This window comes from Hemiscyllium ocellatum, chromosome 43 (assembly GCF_020745735.1).
Source record: "Hemiscyllium ocellatum isolate sHemOce1 chromosome 43, sHemOce1.pat.X.cur, whole genome shotgun sequence".
NCBI classification, from domain to species: Eukaryota; Metazoa; Chordata; class Chondrichthyes; order Orectolobiformes; family Hemiscylliidae; genus Hemiscyllium; species Hemiscyllium ocellatum.
The window spans coordinates 6,836,591-6,861,078 of record NC_083443.1 but is presented as its reverse complement, the minus strand read 5'-3'; the positions used below and the strand labels follow the sequence as shown (position 1 = coordinate 6,861,078).

General features: G+C 40.1%; 1 protein-coding gene across 1 annotated transcript in view; it reads left to right on the top strand.

The window, feature by feature from the left end:
- The window catches only part of tm9sf3 (transmembrane 9 superfamily member 3), a 144,881-nt gene that overhangs the window by 42,579 nt on the left and 77,814 nt on the right, over positions 1-24,488 (top strand). The window contains exons 2-6 of the mRNA XM_060854284.1: positions 1,433-1,628; positions 8,312-8,434; positions 12,449-12,609; positions 18,779-18,856; positions 20,638-20,769. Coding sequence (XP_060710267.1) covers positions 1,433-1,628; positions 8,312-8,434; positions 12,449-12,609; positions 18,779-18,856; positions 20,638-20,769 — 690 coding nt within the window. The remainder of the gene's footprint in view (positions 1-1,432; positions 1,629-8,311; positions 8,435-12,448; positions 12,610-18,778; positions 18,857-20,637; positions 20,770-24,488) is intronic.

The following is a 24,488-nucleotide window of genomic DNA, read 5'->3' as shown; positions in this document are numbered from 1 at the left end:
TTATGAAATGCATAGATATGCTCAGAATCTTTTCCCAAAGTTGAAACATTCAAAACTAGTGGGCATGCATGTAAGGTGAGAGAGGGGAAATGTGAGGGGCAAATCTTTTTACACAGAGGAATGTGTTGCCAGGGGTAGTGGCGAAGTGACGATAGAGATATTTAAGAGACTTTTTGGTAAGTACACGAATATGCAAGGAAAGGAGGGATGTGGACCAAGGCAGGCGAAGGGATTTAATTTAATGTCACATTCGGCACAACGTCGTGGGCTGAAGGATCCGTTCCTGTGCTCTACAGTTCTATGTTCTGTATATTTTGACATTAGAAGCTGTTTGATAGATTTGTGTAAATATTGGAAAGTTGTATTGAGATGATAGTAATTGAATCGAATGGGAGATCATAAAGTTTTGCTTCTGAATTAATACTCTATACCAGTAATTCTCACCCTTTATTTTTGGTTGCTGTCCCAAGGAGCTCTTCTCAGGTTCCATGGCCCTTCTTTCAAACAGGGATGCAACGCGCACGCACAGATAGACAGAAAATCATTTACTATTAAACACCAAGAAAATTTGTATGTTCCGACACACTGGACAAAACTTAAAAAAGACTGTATGAAATTAAACATCTATCAGGCCAAATGCGATTCTTGAACTTGCTCATGCAGTTCAAACACACAGGCAAAGATGGGTTTTGCGGGGGTGTGATGAAACTATACAATAAGTATTCCACTGAAATACTTATTGTATAGTTTTTTTTCACCAAGGAACTTGTTGATAGAATTATTTCTGAAAATAGTAAAAATACTCATGAGGCACTTACAAGGAAAATAATGAACAAATGAACTCTGATTTTTACAAAAACTGCCTATCGAGCCACACTGATCTTCGGATAATGAAGTATGGCGATAGTAGGTGCGAGAGCACTTGATTGAACTTGTTGGCCTGGTGCAGTCTGATTCGCAACTGACTCTGAAGGGAGGCTGTCTGGCGCGAGCGTAAGCAATCAATTTACCAGATGCACCGAATTCAAACTGTGTTGGAAAGATATTACAAATAGGAGGAACTATTGACTCCAATGAAAGTTGTTGCTTAGGTGTTTCATCAGTTCAGTTACTATGGCCTCCGTAAGCCCTTGGACTCCTTTTCTCTCAGTTTTCAGTCTGTGGCCCCTTTCAAATGTGCCAGGACCCCTAAGGGGTCCATATTTTGCAAATGCCATCCCTAAAGGACCTTCCTTTTAAAGTGGTTAGTTTACCTTCCACCACTGGATGGCACTTTTATGAGGAATTTTATTTTTCAAAATTTCCTGCAATGTTTACTCAATGTCCACTGAGTAATTTAATATTTGTTGAATTGAACAATCTATTTGTTTAATTAGTCTACAGTACAGCTGAACAGTTGGTAAGTGTAATCTTCTGATTTTATTTCTTTCAGTATGCAGATAAAGAGGAAGTAGTCTTATGGATGAACACTGTTGGACCCTACCATAATCGACAAGAAACATACAAGTACTTTTCCCTACCTTTTTGTGCAGGGAAAAAAAAGACTATTAACCATTACCATGAAACATTAGGAGAAGCTCTACAAGGAGTAGAGCTGGAATTCAGTGGTCTTGATATTAAATTTAAAGGTAAGACTATGAACTCGCTCCTCTATAACAACATGTATGCTGGTAAGATACTAGCTATATTGTTTATGACACAAAGAGAGTGTCATTATATACTTAATCCTGATACTGGAATGTTCTGGGTGAGGCTGAAACCCGTGGAGGATTCATGAATAAGTTGTCGTTCTATATCTCACCTTGCCAAGTGGGTGGAGGAAACACCAGTAATAGAAGGCCTCATAACTGATGGAACTCTGAGTACAGTCACACCAATCAGGAGGAGGAATAGTTGACAATTTGTGTTTTCAGGGTACTGGCCTGTGACCAGGAACCCATTATCAGCTTAGTCTTTCACATTATTAATTCAAATACCTTTTACGCGTCTCTTAGCATAGTAAGCATCTCTTTCAAACCTCTCAGTTGCATCACTATATCTGTAGCTTTTCTGGTGTGGAGGATTCAGCATTCTCAAATGTTTGTGAAGAATTGTTTTGGTGTAAAACTCTTTCTCCACTCTCCTAACCTTCTACTTCAACTTTACCCCTTCTTTCCCTAGTTATTCACTCCTCTACTAATGGAAAAAAGTGCCTTCCTATCCAATCTCTCCATGCTCCTCAATTTTATGCACTTTTATCAATCCCTCTTAGCCTTTGCTGCTCCAAGGGAAATATCCTCAGATTATCTAACCGTTCTGTAGAACTCAAAACCTCTAGCTCAGACATCATCCTCATAAATGTCCTCTGTATTCCTTCCAGTGTAATCACCTTCTTCAATAATGTGGTGACCAGATTTGCTCACACTCCTCTAGTTGTGGCCCAACCAGAGTTTGTTTCAGTTTCAGCATAAAATCGATACTCTTGTATCCTGTGCCTTAGCTAATAAAGGCAAATATCCCAGCTGCCTTAACCATCTTATCTACTTGCCCTACTATTGTCAGAGATCTGTGGATTTGCACCCTCAGGTCCCCTCCTGATCCTCAGTACTTTCCAAGGTTATAGCATTAGTGTAAGCCTTTCTCTTGTTAGTTGTCCCAAAAGCATTATTTCACACTTCTTGAGTTGAATTCCACCTGCTCCTCTTCTGCCCTGCTGACCATTCCATTTATATCTTTCTATAGCTATCCTTTTTAATATTTAATATTAATTTTTATTTAATTTGCATACTTCTTGACTGTGTCCCCGCATTTAAATCTGTATCACGAATATGAACCACAAACAGGAAGGGGCCTAGCCCAAAGTCCTGTGGGATGCCACTGGAAACGAACTACCTGTCAGAGAACTGTTCCTCTGCCATCGCCCTGTTTACTGCCTGTCAGCCAATTTTAGATCCGTCATGAATATTTTGTGTCCTTTTTTGTATATTTTTCTTACAGCTCTCATTCTTGCTCACATTCTTTGACCTTGTATTTGCTGTTGCTTTGTGTTTGATATTGATTCCAGCCATGATTGCATTCATTCAGTAATTCATCCTTAGCGTTCCAGGGTTGTGTACTTGACTTGTAATCCACTTATTGAAAAGATTCCACTTTGACCTGCAAATTTACGTCGTAACAGTTTCTTCCACCCTGCACCTGTTGCTTTATCAGTTCAAAATAACCACCTGAACATTGATTCCAAATGTCATAAAGAAACAGGATTTATGTGGTGTATTAAATTGCCTTCAATATGATGCAAAACACTTTACACTGCTGCAGTATTTTTGAAATGTAGTCATGGTAGTAATGCAGAGACCAACTGAAGCAGTTAGTTAATGATTTAAATAATTTGTTTTTAATCCTATTGATTGTGGGATAAATATTTACCTGGACGCTGGAGATATCCCCTCCGTTCACACTGAAAATAGTGCCATGAGATCCTTATATCCGCCTGAGAGAGCAGGTGTGGCTTCAGCATTCACTCAAAAGACTATGCGAGATTTCTAAGTACTGAAATGGAGTGTAATCCTAAACACTTTGAGATTAATTCTCCGGAGTGCTACTTGAAAGCTAAACCATTTTTTTTTCAGAAACAAGTTGGGCGGCACGGTGGCACAGTGGTTAGCACTGCTGCCTCACAGCGCCAGAGACCTGGGTTCAATTCCCGCCTCGGGCGACTGACTGTGTGGAGTTTGCACGTTCTCCCCGTGTCTGCGTGGGTTTCCTCCGGGTGCTCCGATTTCCTCCCACCGTCCAAAGATGTGCGGGTCAGATGAATTGGCCATGTTAAAAATTGCCCATAGTGTTAGGTAAAGGGGTAAATGTAGGGGGTATGGGTGGGTTGCACTTCGGCGGGTCAGTGTGGACTTGTTGGGCCGAAGGGCCTGTTTCCACACTATAAGTAATCTAATCAAAGTTATTTTAAGGGGTAAGTGTGCAATTTGTGAAGTGTGTGGAGTGAATGAGTTGCTAATGAGTATAGAATGGAAGACTCTTAATTCTTGGGAGGTAAGCTGTTGTTTCCATTTGTGGAACAGTGGGAGTGTCACCTAAACTAGTAATCCAGAGACCAGGCTACTACTATGGGGAGAAAGTGAGGTCTGCAGATGCTGGAGTATCAGAGCTGAAAATGTGTTGCTGGAAAAACACAGCAGGTCAGGCAGCATCCAAGGAACAGGAAATTCGACGTTTCGGGCATAAGCCCTTCATCAGGAATACTACTATGGGGACACAAGTTCAAATCCCACCATGGCAGCTGTTAAAATTTAATTTCAATCAATTAATTTGGAATATAAAGGGATGGTAGGGTGAAGGAACTTTGGATGACAAGAGGTGTGTAGCGTCTAGTCAAGATAAAGAAGGAAGCTTATTTAAGGTTGAGGATGTAAGGACCAGACAGGGCTCTAGAGGGTTACAAGGTAGTAAGGAAGGACCTCAAGAATGGACTGAGGAGTGCTAGAAGGAGGCACAAAAAGCCTTGGCAGGTAGGATTAAGGAAAACCCCCAAGCTCTTCTACACTTGTGTGAGGAACAACTGGATTGCCAGAGTGAGGGTAGGGCCAGTCAGGGATAGTGGAGGGAACTTGTGCCTGAAGTCGGAGGAGGTGGGGAGGTCCTAAATGAATACTTTACTTAGTATTCACTAGTGAGAGGGACCTTGTCATTTGTGAGGACTGCGTGAAAAAGGCTGATATGTTTGAACAGATTGATGTTGAGGATTTGCTACAAAGTTTGAAAAAGGTGAGGATAGATAAGTCCCCTGGGCCAGACGGATATACCCTAGGTTACTAGAGGAAGCAAGGGAAGAGATTGCTGCAGCTTTGGCAATGATCTTGGCATCCTCACTGTCGTATCAGATGATTGGAGAGTGGCAAATGTTCTTCCCATGTTCAGGAAAGGGAATAGAGATTACAGACCTGGGAATTACAGACCAGTCAGTCTTACATTGGTGGTGTGCAAAGTATTGAGGAGGATTCTGAGAGACTGGATTTATGATTATTAGGAAAAGCATTGTTTGATTAGAGATAGTCAACTTGGCTTTGTGAGGGTAGGTCATGCCACACCAGCCTCATTGAATTCTTTGAGGATGTGACAGAATACATTGAAAGTAGACTAGTGGATGTGGTGTATTTGGATTTTAGCAAGGTGTTTGATAAGGTTCCCCATGTTAGGCTCATACAGAAATTAAGGAGGCATGGGCTACAGGGAAGTTTGGCTGTCTGGATACAGAATTGGTTGGCCCATAAAAGACACAGGGTGGTGGTACTAGATCGAAAGTATTCAGCCTGGAGCTTAGTGCCCAGTGCTGTTCTGCAGAGGTCTCTTCTGGGGCCTCTGCTCTTTGTGACTTTTATAAATGACTTGGATGAGGAAGTGGAAGGGTAGGTTAGTAAGTTTGACAATGACATGAAGATTGGAATTGTGCATAGTGTGGAGGGTTGTTGGAGATTGCAAGGAGACATTGAAAGGATGCAGAGCTGGGCTGAGAAGTGGCAAATGGATTTCATTTTGGAAGATTGAATTTGAATGCAAGTTACAGGGTTAAAAGTAGGATTTAGGCAGTGTGGAGGAACAGAGGGATCTTTGGATTCACGTCCATAGATCCTTCAAAGTTGCCAACCAAGTTGACAGTTGTTGAGAAGGCATATAGTGTGTTGGCTTTCATTAGCAGGAGGATTGAGTTTAAGAGCCGTGAGGTTATGCTGCCACTCTATAGAGCTCTGGTTAGACCACACTTGGAATACTGTGTTCAGTTCTAGTCACCTCATTACAGAAAAGATGTGGGAGTTTTAGAGAGAGTACAGAGATTTACCAAGATGCTGTTTGGACTGGAGGGCATGTCTTATGAAGAAAGGTTGAGGGAGCTAGGGCTTTTCTCATTGGAGTGAATAAAAATGAGATTAGATAGAGCTGTACAAGATGATGAGAGACATAGATAAAGTGGATAGTCAGAGACTTTTTCCCAGTGCAGAAATGGCTATCACGAGGGCGGATAATTTTAAGGTGATTGGAGAAAGTTTTTGGGGAGATGTCAGAGCTGCTGGCAGTGCATTCCATGCACCGACCACTCTGTGTAGAGTCAGATACATTTGGGACATTTAAGTGACTCTTAGATAGGCATGTGGCTGATTGTGAAATGAAGGGTATTTAGGTTAGTTTGATCTTTAGAGTAGGATAAAAGGTCGACATGGCATTGAGGGCCGAGGGGCCTGTATTGAGCTGTACTGTTTTATGTTCTATAAAGGTAATCTTAATACTGGTGACCAAGGGACTCGTTACCAAATCTGGCCGACATGTGTTTCCAGATGCACAGCAATTTAGGTGTCTCTTAACTGCACTTTGAAATGCCCCTGTCAAATTACTCAGTTCAAGGACAACTAAGGATGAACAACAAATCCTGACCTTTCCTGAAATGCTCATATACATGAAGGCATAAAGAAAAATTGTTGTCTTCCTAGTTACCTTGATAGATGGTAGAGCTGTCATCTTGAACTGCGGTAATTATTATAATGAGGTTCTGAGGTGATAGATGAATGATAATGAGGTACTTTAGTGGGACCTCCCCATACTAGCTGATCTGTGAAGGAGGACTGAAAAAGTTTTCAAATGTAAAATGGAGTGTCTAGCAATGGATTATGGTGAAAGTACATTTGGAATACCAAACTGTGAAACTGGAAGAGGAAGGCGGAGATCTCCAAATTCAAATTAATAAATGGCAAATTCAAGGGATATTGGCAATTTTTTCTTAACAAGCTAAATTGAATAGATGCAGTTCTAAATTCATGTTTTTTCAAAGCAAACTGCCAGTTTAACATTACTTTCATGAAGTATATTTACAAACCTACTGGCATTATGCATTAAATTCTGATCAAATTTGTAGAAGAATCTTCATCTTGGTGCTGCCAAACTGCCCCTTGACATACTGCTGAAGACCCGACTATCACTATCCTTGATCAGTGCAGAGAGGCCCATTGATATATGCACATTGCTGTTTGAATTGGATTTTAAGATTAATCAGATCAGCACTTCAACTGGAGAGTAGATAAGTGGCTTTCAAAAGAGGAAAGACAATGGTGGTCTTCAGGCAGTATTTGGGAGTGTAGACGTTTTATAGTTTTCGTGAGCTGCATCATCGGTTGCTGAAGGAAAGAACTTGGAAGATTCTAGCAAAAATCTGCCAATTCTCACATACTGGAATGGTGGCAGAAGGCTGGAGGGTTGCACAAACTCAACCATTGCTCTAAAAGGGGAGAAGAATAAACGTCATAATTACAGATCAGTCAGTTTAACATAGACGGCAAAAGTTTTAGAAACATTCCAAGTGAGCATTAACAAATTGCTAGAATTCCATTCCCTTTGGCTGCTGGTTGCTGAGACTGAATCCAGTAGTATGTAACCTTGATTTTCCTGATCAGTGTTGCTCAGGGCATAAAACTTTGCCCATACAAACACTAAAGCACCCTACTCTGTCCTAAAACATTCTTCATCTCGGTGCTTTTTTTGTGATTGCTGCAAATCTAATCCAGTGTGCAACTACCCCTACAATCAATCCTGAATGAGTGCTAAAAGGCTGTTGCCCTTACACTGCAATTCCTTTCTGAGATCTTCTGGCTTTTATCCTATCCTAACTTTGAAGACTACCTTTAAATTCTATCATCTTGAAAATCTTATGGCTATCTTTCTTCGTATTCAATATTCCTGCCCAAGTCCAATCAACTCTAGTTGTTAAACAATATTACTGAAAGCATTTGTATTTTTGTTCTGCTGTAGATGTTTATTTTGGAGCATAGAGTTTTATAAATAAAGGTTTTAATCTAAGATGGATGTGAAATCCAGGTGCTAGAAGTGAAAAAAACAGCAGCACTGATCAATTGCAACCAGTTTTTGATCTTTAGAATCAAAATATTGCAGTGCTGGCAATCTGAAATAAAAGAAGTAAATGCTGGAACAAATCAGATCATGCAGCATCTGTTGAGGGCGAAACAGTTAATGTTCATTTATGTGACCTTCCAAGTTCTGAGGAAAGAGATCATGGTCTCAGAATGAGAGGTCAGGCTTTTAGGATTATGATAAGTTTGACTGATTTTACTTCGTGATCAATAAAACTTGTATTTGAAACCATGGAGAAACCTGTTATATCCAGAATGTTTAAACTTACGAAAATGAAGCACTGCTATTATAAAGATGGTAGAGATAAAAACAAAGTGTGACAAGTACATAAAATCATCCAATTTAATATTTATGTCCTAGTGTAATTGTGGTAGTATTTAATATTGCATTGTTTTCTATCTAGAGGATGTTATGCAGAGTACTTACTGTGAAATTGATCTGGACAAGCCAAAACGGGATGCTTTTGTTTATGCCATCAAGAACCACTATTGGTACCAGATGTACATTGATGATTTACCAATTTGGGGTAAGTGCTTATTGGAGTTGAATTTATAAATTATGTTCACAAGGCAAGCTAAAGGTTGATTTATTTTTCAGTTTTCCTCCCCCATTGTTCATGACTTGACTTCAACTTCAACCCCACCTTCTATATTCATTTAATCTTGTATTTCTGATTTTGTTGTTCTTAACCCATCAATTACTAGAAAGAGACTGTACTAAATTTTGTCTCATCCTTGTAGAATTTTTAATACTTCCATAGCATTAACTCCACTTTGTACATTATTCATGTGAAATAAATAACCCATCTTTCAAGCCTATATTTTCTCATACTGGGGAGCTCTTGTGGATCCACATTGTATTCTCTCAAGTTTTTCTCTATAATATGGAATTTGATCTCTAACTGAAGTGAGGTCATCTATAGATTTGAGTCTCATTTTTCATATCCTGAATGATTTAAACCTAGAACTCAACTTTTTAATATAAATTTTATAATTATTTAATATTCACTTAAACTGGGCCTCATAACCTGTTTTTCCACAGGATGACAGTTTTAATCAAAGTGGATTACATTGTAACTAATGGTATTGTTTTTCATTCCTTGCACTTGAGTTCATCCCCCTATTCTAGTGGTAATCCATTGGAGAGTCCTTTGATATTTATATAAAAAGAACATTATAGCAAGCAGTGTATTAACCATACTCTACCGTTCCCTGTTTGCAAAGCTCTGAATATAATGTCTAATATTACATGATAAAAGTGGGATAGCACTTAAGAAGAAACAATTCTGATTGTGCAATCCTCAACAAACATCCACAATGTTCAATAACAATTGTCACTCCAATGTTGAAACATTCCATGTTCAAATGCAACTCAACCTCGACAATAACCAGGTTTGAGCTGAAAAGTGGTAACGTTCATGTCACACGAATACTGGGCAATGACTGTGTTCAGTAAAATGAACACAATATAAACACAGCTCCTTGGGTAACCACTGACCAGAGATGCAGTTGGATTTGCCATATAAACATAGTGGCTACAAGAGCAGGTCAGAGGCTAGGAATATGTGGCGAATAACTCAACACCTGAGTCTCTAAGGAATATTACAACAATGAACTCATCTCCTGACTCACCAAAGCCTGTGGGCTATCAATAAGGTACAAATCAGAAGTGTGATGGAATGCTCCCCACTTGCTGGGTTAGTGCGGCTCCAAAAACACTCAACAAGCTTAACACCATCTAGGACAAAGCAACTTGTACTATATCTCTAAGCATTCAATCCCTCCATCACTGACAATTATTATCAGCAGTGTGCATCATCTACAAAATGTGCTGCAGAAATTCAGCAACTTACCTTAGAATCTTCCAACCCACTTCCATCTAGAAGGACAATGGCAGCAGATACATAGGGACATCTCCACTTGCACGTTTCCCTCCAGGCAACTCACCACCCTGGTTTGGAAGTATATTACTGTTCCTTCACTGGCTGGGTCAAAATCCTGGAGCTCTTTCCCCAATGGCATTGTCTACCTATGATTCTACTCAGAACACATGGACTGCAGCAGTCCAAATAAACAGCTCACCACCGCCTTCTCAAGGGCGACATGTCCCATAAATGAATAAAAGTACTACTAATGACACTAGAGTGTGGCTCACTGATGTTTGCTCAAAGCAACTATATATATATATATATATATATATATATTCACAAGTAGAAAGAACATGATCATGCGTTGTGCCTAAGAAAAAGGAACAAGGGAAAACTATTCTTTGGTGTGTTCCACATGGCAAATCTTGACTCATCAGATTTGATTTCGAGCAAAGGTTTGTGGGTAAGCTGTGATGTAATTAATGATGTAACGTTTAAAAAGCATCTGGATGGGTGTCTGAATAGGAAGAATTTCGAGGGATGTGAATCCAAATGCTGGCAAATGGGACGAGACCCGATTGAGCTGTCCATTTGACGCGGACAAGTTGGACTGAAGGGTCTGTTTCCATGCTGTATGACGCTGATGCATTGAAGCATTTTCCATAGTAACATCTCTGCCAATCAGAGTCCACTTGTCAACCAATCAATACCCTTCCTCTGATTGTAAATTGTTGTTACATTTGAGAAGTGGATAGTGATGAAGGCATTTGGTATGCTTTCCTTTATTGGTCAGAGTATTGAGTACAGACATGAGAAGTCATGTTGTGGCTTAGTCATTGCTTAGTCCTCCGTTGGAATATTACGTGCAATTCTGGTCTCCTTCCTACTGGAAAGATGTTGTGGAACTTGAAAGGGTTCAGCAAAGATTTGCAAGGATGTTGAAAGGATTGGAGGATTTGAGCTATAGGGAGAGGTTGAATAGGCTAGGGCTGTTTTCCTTGGAGCGTCGGAGGCTGAGGGGTAACTTTACCGAGGTTTATAAAATCATGGAGGGGGGGGGGGGAGGTGTGCATGGATAGGGTAAATACACAAGGTCCTTGCCCTGGAGTGGGGGAGTCCAGAACTAGAGGGCGTAGGTTTTGGGTGAGAGGAGAAAGATATAAAAGAGGCCTAAGGGGCACCTTTCTCCACACAGCGGCTGGTACGTGTATGGAATGAGCTGCCGGGGAAATGGTGGAGGCTAGTAGAAATGCAACATTTAAGAGGCCTCTGGATGGTTATATGAATAGGAAGGGATTGGAGGGATATGGGCCAGGTGCTGGCAGGTGGGATATTTGGTTAGCGTAGACGGGTTGGGCTGAAGACTCTGTTTCAGTGCTATACATCTCTATGACTGTCTCTATGGTATTCTTGGGAGCGTGTCTTTGTCAAACCTTTTCATCGTCTTCACTATGTCACCTTTTTCTAGTAATACCTAACTATAACTTACCTTATCAACAAATTTTGACTCTATCCACTCAGCCTATATCCAGTAAATTACTCAATGAAGACAGTGGCTGTAGATTTGAATGTTAATGGACAGCATTTCCAAGTATTCTGAAACTTTATCCCTGACACTTCACACCAGTTCGTAATTGTTGGCTCCCCTCTTTATAAATTCTCTATTTTGTAACTTTATCCAATAATCTCCATGTTCGTAAAAGATTTTTCTGAAGTCCAGGTATACTTCATCCACTGCTTTCACCCCATTTATCTTGTTTATGTTACCTCTTCAAGGAATTGTGTAACATTCATGGAACATGTATGTGTGGTATTTCAATAAATTAAGTAGATTGTACGAGCTGACCCAGGATATGATGAATGACAGTCAACTGAGTGAATGTCTCACACTCATTGGGAAAGGTAGTCTGTTGACAGTGCCATTGCAGTTGTGTGGTAATTTCACTTGCTGCCTCCTGACACATTATTAATTGTCAGAAATTTCAAATATTCGGACCTAGTGTCTCATCTTTCTCAACATTTCAGTGACTGAAGGACAATGATTTTGTGAACGCCATTTTGCACAAAATAAAGAAGGCAATTAATTGATTTATGTTACTGATGTCAGCTTCATCTTTCCTTGATGAAGACATATATTTTTTGTTTGTGAATGTAACATTAATTCGAAATGTTAACATTGGAGTGCAGAAGAATCATGGGATAAGTGTACACAAATGCACCATTCTTCTGCAATCTATTAAAGTGTTAACTTGCTGCAGTCGGGTTCACCCATGTGCATTTTTAGACAATGAGTATTGACGAGCTTTTAATTCATAGTTAAGTGCAGCCTGATGTTCACTTATCATCCACTTTTACTGCTGGCTAGCAAGTAGGGGTGGAACTTTGACTGAATTTCGTTTGCTTTTTCTAACCATTGCCCATTGTAATGATGCCATTTCTGGTTATCCAACTGCTGTTTGCACTCGGATCAGTTACTGCAACATACGCTGCTGGACTTTGTATTTACTGGTCTGAAGATTTACTGTTGTTCTCGGAGATCCCTTTACTCATTTGATATTATGCATTATTTACACTTTAGAAAGCACTATTAGGCGTTCAAGAAATTCCAAATTCTCCAGAGAAGAAAATGCTTGTTTTTTAAATTATATAATACAATTTTTTTGTTGCATGCAGGAATCGTAGGAGAAGCCGATGAAAATGGAGAGGATCACTTCCTCTGGACTTACAAAAAACTTGAGATTGGCTACAATGGAAATCGAATCGTGGATGTGAACTTGACCAGTGAGGGAAAGGTCAAGCTGGTACCAAATACAAAAATCGCAATGTCATATTCTGTAAGTATTGTTTATTGTAAGGAAATTATTTTCACAATTACAGCTAGAAAATGTTAAGAATACAATGAACTCAGAAGGCATATTAACACTTTAGGTGGAAATCATTGTTTAACTCTGATCATTCATGTTATGTTTTTTTGACTGTGGATTTCCAGCATGCAATTTCTCTTTATTTCTGAAAAAAAACCACAAAATGCTTTATTTTGTAGTTTATGACTTTTACAGAAGTTAATCATGGTACTCTGAAATAAAAGTAAGCAGCTAAATCATTCAAAGAATATGCCAGCATTGTCTTGTGTATGAGTTATCTACTAGTATCCCATTTTATCACTGCTTTTAATCATTTTAATAACCCTCTTATTCCATTAACATCTTAATCTCCCTTAACCTTTATTGTTATTGCTTCAATTGTAGTTAAATCTGAGAAATTCACATTCTAAGGACTTCTTTAAAAATCAACTTAAAGGCATTGGGTAGTTGCAGTGTTCTTCTAAACTCTCAGATGAAAGCCATCTGGTTCTGAGAATTTGCCAGTGTTTAGAACTGGTATTTTATGCTCTATTGTTGATATGCTTGCATTAATTTTGCTAGTTGTCTTTCACTGGTTTATTATTAATTTCCTTGATGACAACATGTTGCTGTCCTCTTTCCCCACATGTAAGTGCTAATGTTATGACTTTACATGTATGTCACCTCATTTTCATTTGATTAGGTTCCCTACAGTATAGAAACAGGCCCTTAGGCTAATGCACCCTGACTAATGCTCACTATGAGCAATTTAGCATGGCCAATCTAACCTGCACAGGTTTGGATTGTGGGAAGAAATGCAGACATGGGGAGAATGTACAAACTCCACACAGACAGTTGCCTGAGGTGGGAGTCGAACCTGGGTCCCTGGCACTGTGAAGCAGCAGTGCTAACCGCTGAGCCACACGTGCCACTATAATTTGTAAGATCATCATTCACAGTTTTAAACTGTCTACATTGCTCTTAATAAATTTGTTCCTGCAAACTGATGTTCATAACTCTCTTTTAGAGCTCAAAATACATGTAGTCAGTAGGCAAATTGGCTCCCAAAAACTACCAAAATGCCCAGAGTAAACAACAATGTGTGCACATGGGAAGATAAGTCCCCTCCCTAAAGGAAGAGTAGACGGAATGTGTGGGGAGGTTCTCCTCCATCGGAGGCTGGTTCTCTTCTGTGCTTGCTGGTAAATTGCTCTTGCCAAAACAGTGACAGTGAGGTAATCACCAGGGAACTGGAGCCATCTTCTGGTCCCAAAGTCTTGTATTTACTCCCCAGATCTCTGCATGCCTCTACCACTGTTTCCTCCTTCAAGATGAATTTTAACGCACATTATTAGGCCAGTATTTATTGCCCATCCCTAGTTACCCCTGAGGAGACGGTGATGTGCTGCTACCTTGAATTGCTGCAGTCAATTTTGTGCAGGTACACCATTCGGGAAGGAGTTCCAGGATTTTGACCCAACAACAGTGTATTTCCATGCCTGAATAGTGCAAAGGTGGGGGAGCTTGCCCTTGTTCTTCTAGATGGTAGTGGCCTTAGGTTTGGCCGGTGCTATCCAAGATGACTTGTTGACTTTCTGTAGTGCATCTTACGAATGTCATTCGCTGCTACTGAGCGTTGTAGTTGAGGGTGTTAACGTTTGAGGATATTACGCCAATCAAGTGGCAACTGCTTTGTCCCTGATGTTGTCAATCTGAAGTGTTTCTTGGAGTTGCAGTCTTCGAGAAAATTGGGGAGTATCCTATCACATTCTTGGCATGCGCTTTTAGGTGGTGGACTGGCTTTGGGAATTAAGGTGAGGAGTTGCTGCAGGATTCCGAGCTTCTGACATGCTCCTGTTGCTACGGTTTTTATAAGGCTAGTCCAGTTGAGTTTCTGCTCTATGGTAACCCCCAGGATGTTGACCGTTGGGAATTCAGTGGTATTGCTGTTGAATGTCAAGACACGCTGGTTAGATTGTCTCTTAATGGAGATGGTCATTGCTTTGCATATGTGTGGCCTGATGCATCTTGTCACTTCTCAGCCCAAATGTGCACATTGTCTAGATCTTGCTGAATTGGACATGTTTCAGCATCTGTGGAATTAGCAATGGTGCTGAACATTGCATTGGTTTCAGTAATCATCCTACCTGGTCATAGAGTCATATGTGGAAACAGACCATTTGGCCCACCTCGTCCATGCTGACCGATATCCCAACCTAATCTTGTCCCATTTGCCAGCACTTGTCCCATATCCCTGTAAACCCTTCCTATTTATATATCTATCCATATGCCTTAAATGTTGTAATTGTACCAGCCTCCACACTTCCTGTGGCAGCTCTTTCCATACACGTACCACCCTCTGCGTGAAAAGGTTGCACCTGAAGTCCCTTTTATATCTTTCCTCTCTCCCCCTAAACCTATGCCCTTTAGTTTTTCCCCCACTTCAGGGAAAAGACTTTGTCTATTTATCCTATCTATGCCCCTCGTGATTTTATATACCTCTATAAGGTAACCACTCAGCTTCCAACACTCCAGGGAAAACAGCCCCAGCCTATTCAGCCTCTCCCATAGCTCAAATCCTCCTACCCTGGCAACATCCTTGTAAATCTTTTCTGAACCCTTTCAAGTTTCACAACATCCTTCCGATAGGAAGGAGACCAGAATTTTCCTGTAAAACATGACCTCCCAACCCCTATAAGCAATACTCTGACCAATAAAGGAAAGCATACCAAATGCCGCCTTCAGTATCCTATCTACCTGCGCCTCTACATTCAAGGAGCTATGAACCTGCAGTCCAAGGGGTCTCTGTTCAGCAACAACACCACCTAGGACCTTACCATTAAGTATATAAGTCCTGCTGAGACTTCCTTTTCCAAAATGCAGCACCCAACATTTATCTAAATTAAACTCCATCTGCCAGTCCTCAGCCTATTGGCCCAACTGATCAGGATCCCGTTGTACTCTGAGCTAGCCTTCGCTGTCCACTATACCTCCAATTTTGGTGTGATTAGATTAGACTAGATTCTCTACAGTGTGGAAACAGGCCCTTCAGCCTAACGAGTCCACGCCGACCCTCCGAAGAGTAACCCACCCAGATCCATTTCCCTCTGATTAATGCACCTAACATTATGGGTAATTTAGCATGGCCAATTCACCTAACCTGCACATCTTTGGATTGTGGGAGCACCCAGAGGAAGCCCACGCTGACACAGGGAGAATGTGCAAACTCCACACACAGTTGCCCGAGGCTGGAATCGAACCTGGGACCCTGGTGCTGTGAGGCAGCAGTGCTAACCACTGAGCCACTGTGCCGCACCATTATCTGCAAACTTACTAACTATACCTCCTATGTTCATATTCAAATCATTTATATAAATGATGAAAAGTAGTCATACTTGTTGCACTCCACTGGTCACAGGCCTCGAGCCTGAAAGGCAACCCTCCACACCACTTTCTGTCTTCTACCTTTGAGCCAGTTCTTTTTCCACATGGCTAGATCTCCCTGGATTCCATGAGATCTAACCTTGCTAATCAGTCTACCTTGGGGAACCTTGTTAAACACCTTACTGAGGTCCATATAGGTCATGTCTACCGCTCTGACCTCGTGATTCCTCTTTGTTACTTCTGACATTGTTTTGATAGGAAAGTCATTGATGAAGCAGTTGAAAATGATTGATTGGATCTTGTTCTACAGCTTCACCAGGTTAATGCCAAGATTGCTGCTCCTGCACTCTTCAATGAAGCATAGTTGATCCTGTGACTTGGTGGTGATGGTAATGTTAGTGTGAGTGTTATGCTGTGCCATGAGATTGCAGATTGTTTTAGAGTACAATGCTGCTACTGATTAGATTAGATTAAATTCCATATAGTATGGAAACGGGCCCTTTGGCCCAACAACTCCACACTGACCCTCCGAAGAGTAATCCACCCAGACCCGTTTCCCTCATACCTAACACTATGGGCAATTTAGTTTGGTCAATTCTCCTGGCCTGCACAGTTTTGGACTGTGGGAGGAAACCGGAGCACCCGGAGAAAACCCACGCAGACACTCCCCCGAGGCTGGAATTGAACCTGGGTCCCTGGCGCTGAGTTAGTAGTGCTAACCACTGAGCCACCATGCTGCCCCGATGGCCCACAATGCCTAATGGATGTCCAGTATTAAGTTGCTAGAACTGTTTTGAAGTCTAATCCATTCAGCACAATGGTAGTACCACAAAATATGTATGAAAGTATCCTCCATGTGAAGCCAAGACTTTGTCCCCATAAGGACTGTGTGGCAGTCACCCTTACTGATACTATAACAAACAAATGCAATTGGGAGAATGCAGATTGTAGAGGATGAGGTGAAGTATATTTTTCTCTCATCACCTCCCGTAAACCCAGTCTAGCAGCTGTGTCCTTTAGTATTAGACCAGCTTGATCATTAGTGCTGTCATTAAGCCACAATTGCTGATAGACATTGAAATGCACCGACCAGTGTGTATCTGCAATAGTGTTGCCTGTTAATGCATTCTTCGTTCGTTGTTCTATCCATTCATCAGCTGAGGGGGCAAGTGGAAGCATGATAATCAGCAGGTATTTCATTGCCCACGTTTGACCTGATGCCATGAGAATTAATGGAGTCTGGAATCGATGTTGTGGACTCCTAGAGACTGAATGTATACCACCCTGCTGCCACCTCTGCTTGGTCTGTCCTACTGATTGGACAGGAAATAGTTAACTTTTTATGTTATTTGATGCTGAGTGGAACTAGAGTGGGTGTCATGAAGCAAACTATTACAGGAATTTTAGAGAATGATTTCCTCATGCGTTTTCACTGACGTTTTATACTTCAGTAGCACTAATTTATGTGAACTGCCATTGATAGACTTAATGTGTTTGGCCACTGAATAAATTACCTTTGCCCAAGAAGATTGCAGTTAAGAATAACAGAATCATGCAGTATAGAAAAGGTCCTTTGGCCCATCGAGTCTACCACCAAAAGTACACTAAATCTACATTTGTCCCACTTTCCAGCATGAGGTCTGTAGCCTTGAATGTTGTGACAGTTCAGGTGCTTTTTTAAAGGTTGTGAGGTTACCTGTCTCATCTACCCTTCTAGGCCGAGCATTCCAAACTACCACCACTTCTGGGTGAAAAACAATTCCTCAAATCTCCTTTCACTTTAAACGTTTGCCCCCTTGTTATTGACCCATCAACCCAAGTAGGGGGGCTACTACTTTATATCCACCCTGTCCATGCCACTCATAATCATATGTATCTCTATCAGGTTGCCTCTCGACCTTCTCTGCACCGGAGAAGACAAGGCAAGCTTATCCAATCTTTCTTCATAACTAAGATGCTTTGTCCCAGGCAATGTCATGGTGATTCTCCTCTGTACCCATTCAAGTGCAATCAGATTGTTCTCATGTGGTAACCGGAACTGTGCATATTACCCAACCAAAGACCTTATAGCTCCAAAATAACCTATGTTTTAATGATCTACACCTCAGTAGATAAAGGCACGTGTCCATATGCCACTTTAATTACCCTATTAACCTACTCTGCCACTTTCAGAGATCTGTGGAAATGCACCCCAGGATCCTCCCATTTTGAAATCTTGAAACAATTATGGCTAAGTAGCAAGGCTGTATTTGGTGGTGACGGTGATGTGTTGCTCGCTGGAACTCCCCACAAACTCGAATCACTGATTTACCCATTATTAGATGACTGTGTTGCTCTGATTGAAAGATTTGGATTTCAAGAGTTGCATGGATAGCTGTAAAGATTAAGAAGGTTGTATACTTTGCCCTAATAACCTGAAATGTTCTAATCGATCTTTGACTAAAATTCCTAGCTGCATTCAGTCTAAATTTGCCAATTAACCAAGCGAGCATGTCACTCCAGGGGAAAAATGTCATGAAGTTACCTTTTGACAATGCAGCAGCATTTAAAATGTTATAAAACTCTTCCATTTAAGATTTATATGTACATGTAATTTTGGTTAATCCATATTGTAAAACCTCATGATCAGATAAATCAAATTATGCAGTCATGCTCAAACAAAGTTTTTCTCCTTCCTCATAATATTTCTGCCAATTGAACCTGTGTGCCACAGTGTATTGTTTGCAAGTCAATTGCTCTTTTCTGTTTTCCTTAATTTATCTTTTCTACTTTTTAGATGAAATGGAAGAAATCCGATGTGAAGTTTGAGGATCGATTTGATAAATATCTTGACCCATCCTTCTTCCAGCACAGAGTATGTTGCATTTTTAACATTACTATATTCTAATTTTCTATGGATCATAATTTGAATCTGATGATAAGACATATGTTGTGCTGTATCATGCTTTTAACCAACAGAATGACTAGATCGTTAAGAGTTGTTGTCGATTTTCTGCACATGGCCTCAGTATAAGTCTTAATGATCATCCGTCTTTCACAGCATTGTTTGCAATGAGCTCGAGACTGTGGTTGAAGGAATTTTACTGTGGCATAGCACTCTTCACGTCCCCAGAACATTGCAAATTACTTGGCAGGCGATGATTTGTTTTTTGTAGTGTGGGAAATACAACAACTAATTTTTACACAGCAAGTTTACACAAACAGCAATGTAAAAGTTAGCAATTGTCAACTTGTTGCACTTGAGGGATAAAAATTGGGCAGGACACTCATCTACCCTTTTACAAAGTAGTGCAAGGGATCTTTTAGGTTCATCTGAGGAAGTAGACAGTTCCTCAGCTTAGTCACTCATTTTTGAGACAGCTTCTTGAACATGTGCATCCTGCCTGTACGGCGGTGGAATGACCATTTCGATTTCTTTTGTTTTTTTGAACAAATCTAAGACATAAGACTCAGCAACAAGTGTGACTGAGGTGAGAGTGCTGCTAACTGTGAACCACAGCTGGCACAATTATGCAATGTGGGATCAGTGTATAATAGCTTGGTTGACAGAATTCATTCTGCTCAGACATTATAATGCAGGCATAATGTATTGTTGTTCACAACTTTGAATGTACTTTTACTCTACTGTGGGGTTTCTCGCAGTTAATTGAAGAGATATATTTGGCAGTGAAAGATTGAATCAGTAAACAGATACTTAATAAAAAAATATATTTTGAGTGTTGACATATGTTAGAACCACTATAAGCATATTGTGGGCCTTTTTTTTCCCCATCTAATACCCAGGAAGCTATAACAGTTTGAGACTAAAAAAAATTGCATTACCAGATAAAATTGGTACATTAGTTCTCAGTTAAAGTTTATGCTGGACAATAAATGTTATTACTTATTCAAGTATCTTTTATTTTCTCTGATGCTTGGTAAACATTTGTCCAATTGCCACAGCGCACTGAATCATGTCATTGGTTCATATTTATGTAGATAAAGTAAACTTATTTAATAGCTAGGTTAGCTCAAATTTCTGGTGTTAATTGTAAATCAGCAAAATGCTGTGTAACAATTTTTGTTAGTCTTCTAATGTCTTTGTTAATGTTTCCATTTTCCTCTCCTGAAGCTGTTGACTTCCAGCCAGATTGACTGAAGGTTGGTTGTCCTCATCTCTTGTGTGTCTAGTGTTTCAGTATTGCCATGGTTTTTAATAATGATAGTTGTCACTGCTGTGCCTGCCCCAGAATAATCTCTGTCCAGGAGCACATTTTCTAGTAGAAGCCTTTGGAATTTATTTTTCTGTGCAGTGGTGCTACAGGTGATTTTACTTTGCTGAGTTGAACTTCACACAGGCTAAAAGTTTAATTTGGAATCTTTGGTCAATTGTTTAGCCTGGCAGCTCCAAGCCACTGCAACAAGTGATTCTATAAATGTTTACCTTATTGAACATTAACAGAATCTTTGTTTTGAGTTGTAAAATTCAACTTTGTAACATTAACTCTTCTATGGAGTTCCTCTGTTAGTTGAAGAGTACATTGAAGTTGGGAGTAAAAGACTTGAATCACTAAACAAGCATTTAGATTCTATCAGTTTTGTAAAGTGAAATTAATATTACAAGTTCTTAAGATGTCACCTTTCTTGTGCTGACAGATTCACTGGTTTTCTATCTTCAATTCTTTCATGATGGTTATTTTCCTGGTTGGATTGGTCTCCATGATTTTAATGCGCACTTTACGAAAGGATTACGCTAGATATAGTAAGGAAGAAGAAATGGATGACATGGTAAGGACTTTCAATGATGGTCATTTTGACAGTTATCTTTCACACTGATGGTTGATCTGATCTCTTAGGATATGGAAATAGCTTGAGGCTTGAAAGAATTGTGAAGCAGTTCTGCTTGTATTGTTCCGATAACAATTCCTTTAGACAGCACATGATAACCAAATTTTAAAAAGCATCTGCACGGTTTCTGCCTGTATGGTTTTGTGTTATGAGGTTTGTCCTCATAAGCAATCTGCACTTTGCTGGTCACTGGGAGTCTTTACATCTTGGAAAATTGAATGTTATGCCTCATGATGATGATTTATTAACTTTTCAAATGGACTGGGAGTTACTCCTTTCTGCAAGTTCTTTGTTGAAATAAATAATCCAAATTTTCCCAGTTGGGGTGGAAATTTTTGTGTGGTCTCGCTGTTCATACTGAGAGCAGAAGATATATATTAAAACAGTTATTTGAACAACAATTTGTCATAAATCCACAAACTTTCATTTTGTACTTGGAAAATAGTGCATATTTTGTTTTGCCAAAGCACTTGTTTGTTGTTTTTTAAAACAATCAGTAGTTTAGTACTAATGTTTAGTTGTGATGTTGTAATAACTGAAGAGATGCTACAGCAGATATAAATTTGACTATAGTTTCTGTAGGTTTCATGTCGTACTGATCATTTTACTCAGTAAGGTGAATTAAAAGCCTTTCAAAGGCATGGTTACCTAGAAGAGCCCACAAATCAATAGAGAAGAATACGAAAAGATTAAAATTATTATGGAAGCCAAAAATGGGTTATGTGAAAAGCATTTTTAGCATTGATTAGGTGTGCACACTAGTCATAGAGTCATAGAGATGTATAGCATAAAAACAGACCCTTCGGTCCAACCCGCCCACGCCGACCAGCTATCCCAACGCAATCTAGTCCCACCTGCCAGCACCCAGCCCATATCCCTCCAAACCCTTCCTATTCATATACCCATCCAAATGCCTCTTAAATGTTGCAATTGTACTACCCTCCACCACTTCCTCTGTCAGCTCATTCCATACATTTATCACTCTGTGTGAAAAGGTTGCCCCTTCGGTCTCTTTTATATCTTTCCCCACTCACCCTAAACCTATGCCCTCTACTTCTGGACTCCCTGACCCCAGGGAAAAGAATTTGCCTATTTACCCTATCCATGCCCCCTCATAATTTTGTAAACCTTTATAAGGTCACACCTCAGCCTCCGGCACTCCAGGGAAAACAGCCCCAGCCTGTTCAGCCTCTCCCTATAGCTCAAATCCTCCAACCCTTGTAAATCTTTTCTGAACCCTTTTCAAGTTTCACAACATCTTTCCGATAGGAAGGAGACCAGAATTGCATGCAATATTCCAACAGTGGCCTAACCAATGTCCTGTACAGCCACAATATGACCTTCCAACTCCCTGTGCTCAATACTTTGACCAGTAAATGTAGTGGACTTGTTATTGAACTGGAAATCCAGGGATCTTGATGAATAAATATCGACATGATAGGAACTGAATTTAAATGCATTAGCTACTTTTATTCTTGCTTGGATATCGGTATTGCTGGCAAGTATTTGTTATCCATCCTTAATTGCCTTTGAGCTGAGTGATTAACTCGACCATATCAGAGAGTGTTTGAGTCCTCCACATTGCTGAGAGTCTGATCAACTGGGTTAAAGGACATTAATGAATCAGATGGGTCTCTATGATAATCAGTGCTGGTTCTATGGGCACCATTACTGAACGTGGTTTCCAGTTGCAGTTTATTTTTCTGAATGTAAGTTCAATTCTTTACCAATTCATTAGAATCCCAGCAGTGAGGTTGTAGGCCGTTCGACCCATCAAATTCACACTGACCCTCTAAAGAACATGCCATCCAGACCCTGTCCCTGTAACCCTGCATTTCCAATGGGTAATCCACCTAGCCTGTATATCCCAGAGGACTATGGACAAATTATCAGTGCTAATCCACCTAACCTGAACATCCTTGGTTGAACCCAGATGTTTGACTAGGATTCTGAAATACTCTAAAACAATGAGATTATTACCTGGTTATGTTTGCTGTTTTCAAAATTCTGGAATTAAACAGCTGGTTTTGTGAGAGTGGCTGTGATATTTCTACATTAGTGAATCAGATAGGTTTTACAATAATGTTCCTTAGTTTAGGAAATTTGCATTCTTACCCTTGTGTGATCTATCTGCTATTGCAGGCACACAGTGATGTGGTTGACTTGAACTATCCTCTGAAGTACAGTAATCTAATAAGCCTCCAGTTATGTCAAAGAACTACAGGAAAGTCTGATATGAATAATATGATATAATATTTGTATTTGATCCCAGTATCCCCAACCCAACAACATTGTAGTTCCCCTGATTAAGGTCAGTAGACTTGTCATCCCAGAGGGTAGTTGAATAGCAATCTGATATTGTCATGGTCTCAGAATCGCACCTTTCCTGGCAGTGTCCCACACTCTTCCACTCACCATTAATGCATATGTCTTGTTCATTGGAAACTGAAGCAAGAGGGTTGACAGCGCAATGATAGTCAGAAGCGAATAAAACCTTTATAGTTATACAGCATGGAAACCAATTCTTAGGCCCAATTTATCCGTGCCAATCTCGACTGATCTAGACTCATTTGTTAGCATTTCACCAATATCTCTCTTAACCCTTCCTATTCATGTACCCGTCCAAATGCACCTTTATTGTTGTTATGTACCAGCCAGACCCCCTCAAAACATTTCAACAAAGTAGTGCAGATCCTAACTTTATTTTATGCAGGTGTTACATATATTCTGGTGGATGGAGCTGGTCAAACCACTTGTTTTTAAACAAAACAGTTTATTTACTGGATTACTGAATGAAACACAAAGAGAACAGAGTACAGAATAACTTAACCTATCCAGAAATTCAACAGATTATGCAGACTTAAAGATGCTCTTCTAAATACTTGCAACAATCCCCATAAACACCACTTGGTGCTAAAGGTAAAATTAAACACACGGTCTTACAGGAGAGATCTCAGAGAGGAGGATCAGCACTGACCTGTTTCTTTGGGTCCAGCAGCTTTAAAACTGCTTGACTGCTTTCAGTGAGTAGTCAGAATGCCAAAAACCAAATCATATCAGAGAAAAGCTGAGTTGGGAGAACTGGCCATTCCCTGTTCATTGTGCAAGTGAGTTTTTAAAACTTTAAAGCCTGGGGCAGTATCTATTAGCTACAATCAAATTTGCCTTAAAACCTTTCAAACAGACTTTTCAAAGACTGTGTCTTTTATGACCTCTCTGGAAAAAAAAATGCCAAGGATGCCTTATTAAAGTAGCAGTATCATCACAATGTGTTCTAATTATACCTGCTTCCACTTCTGGGCAACTTGTTCCATACACACGCGCCATCTTCTACGTGAAAAAGTTGCCCCTCAGGTCCCTTTTAAAATCTTTCCCCTCTCTCCATAAACCTCTGCCTTCCAGTTTTAGACTCCTGTACCCTGGGTAAAAGACCATGACTATCATGCCCTTCCTGATTGCATAAACCTCTTTTAGATCATCCTTAGTCTCTGACACTTCAAAGAAACAAGTCCCACCCTATTCAACCCCTTTCTAAACTCAAACCCACCATTCCTAGCAATATCCTTGTAAAGCTTTTCTGAATTCTTTCATGTTTCATATAAAACAATAGAATACAAGCCATTTGGCCCGTTGAGTCCACATCAACCCTCAAGAGCATC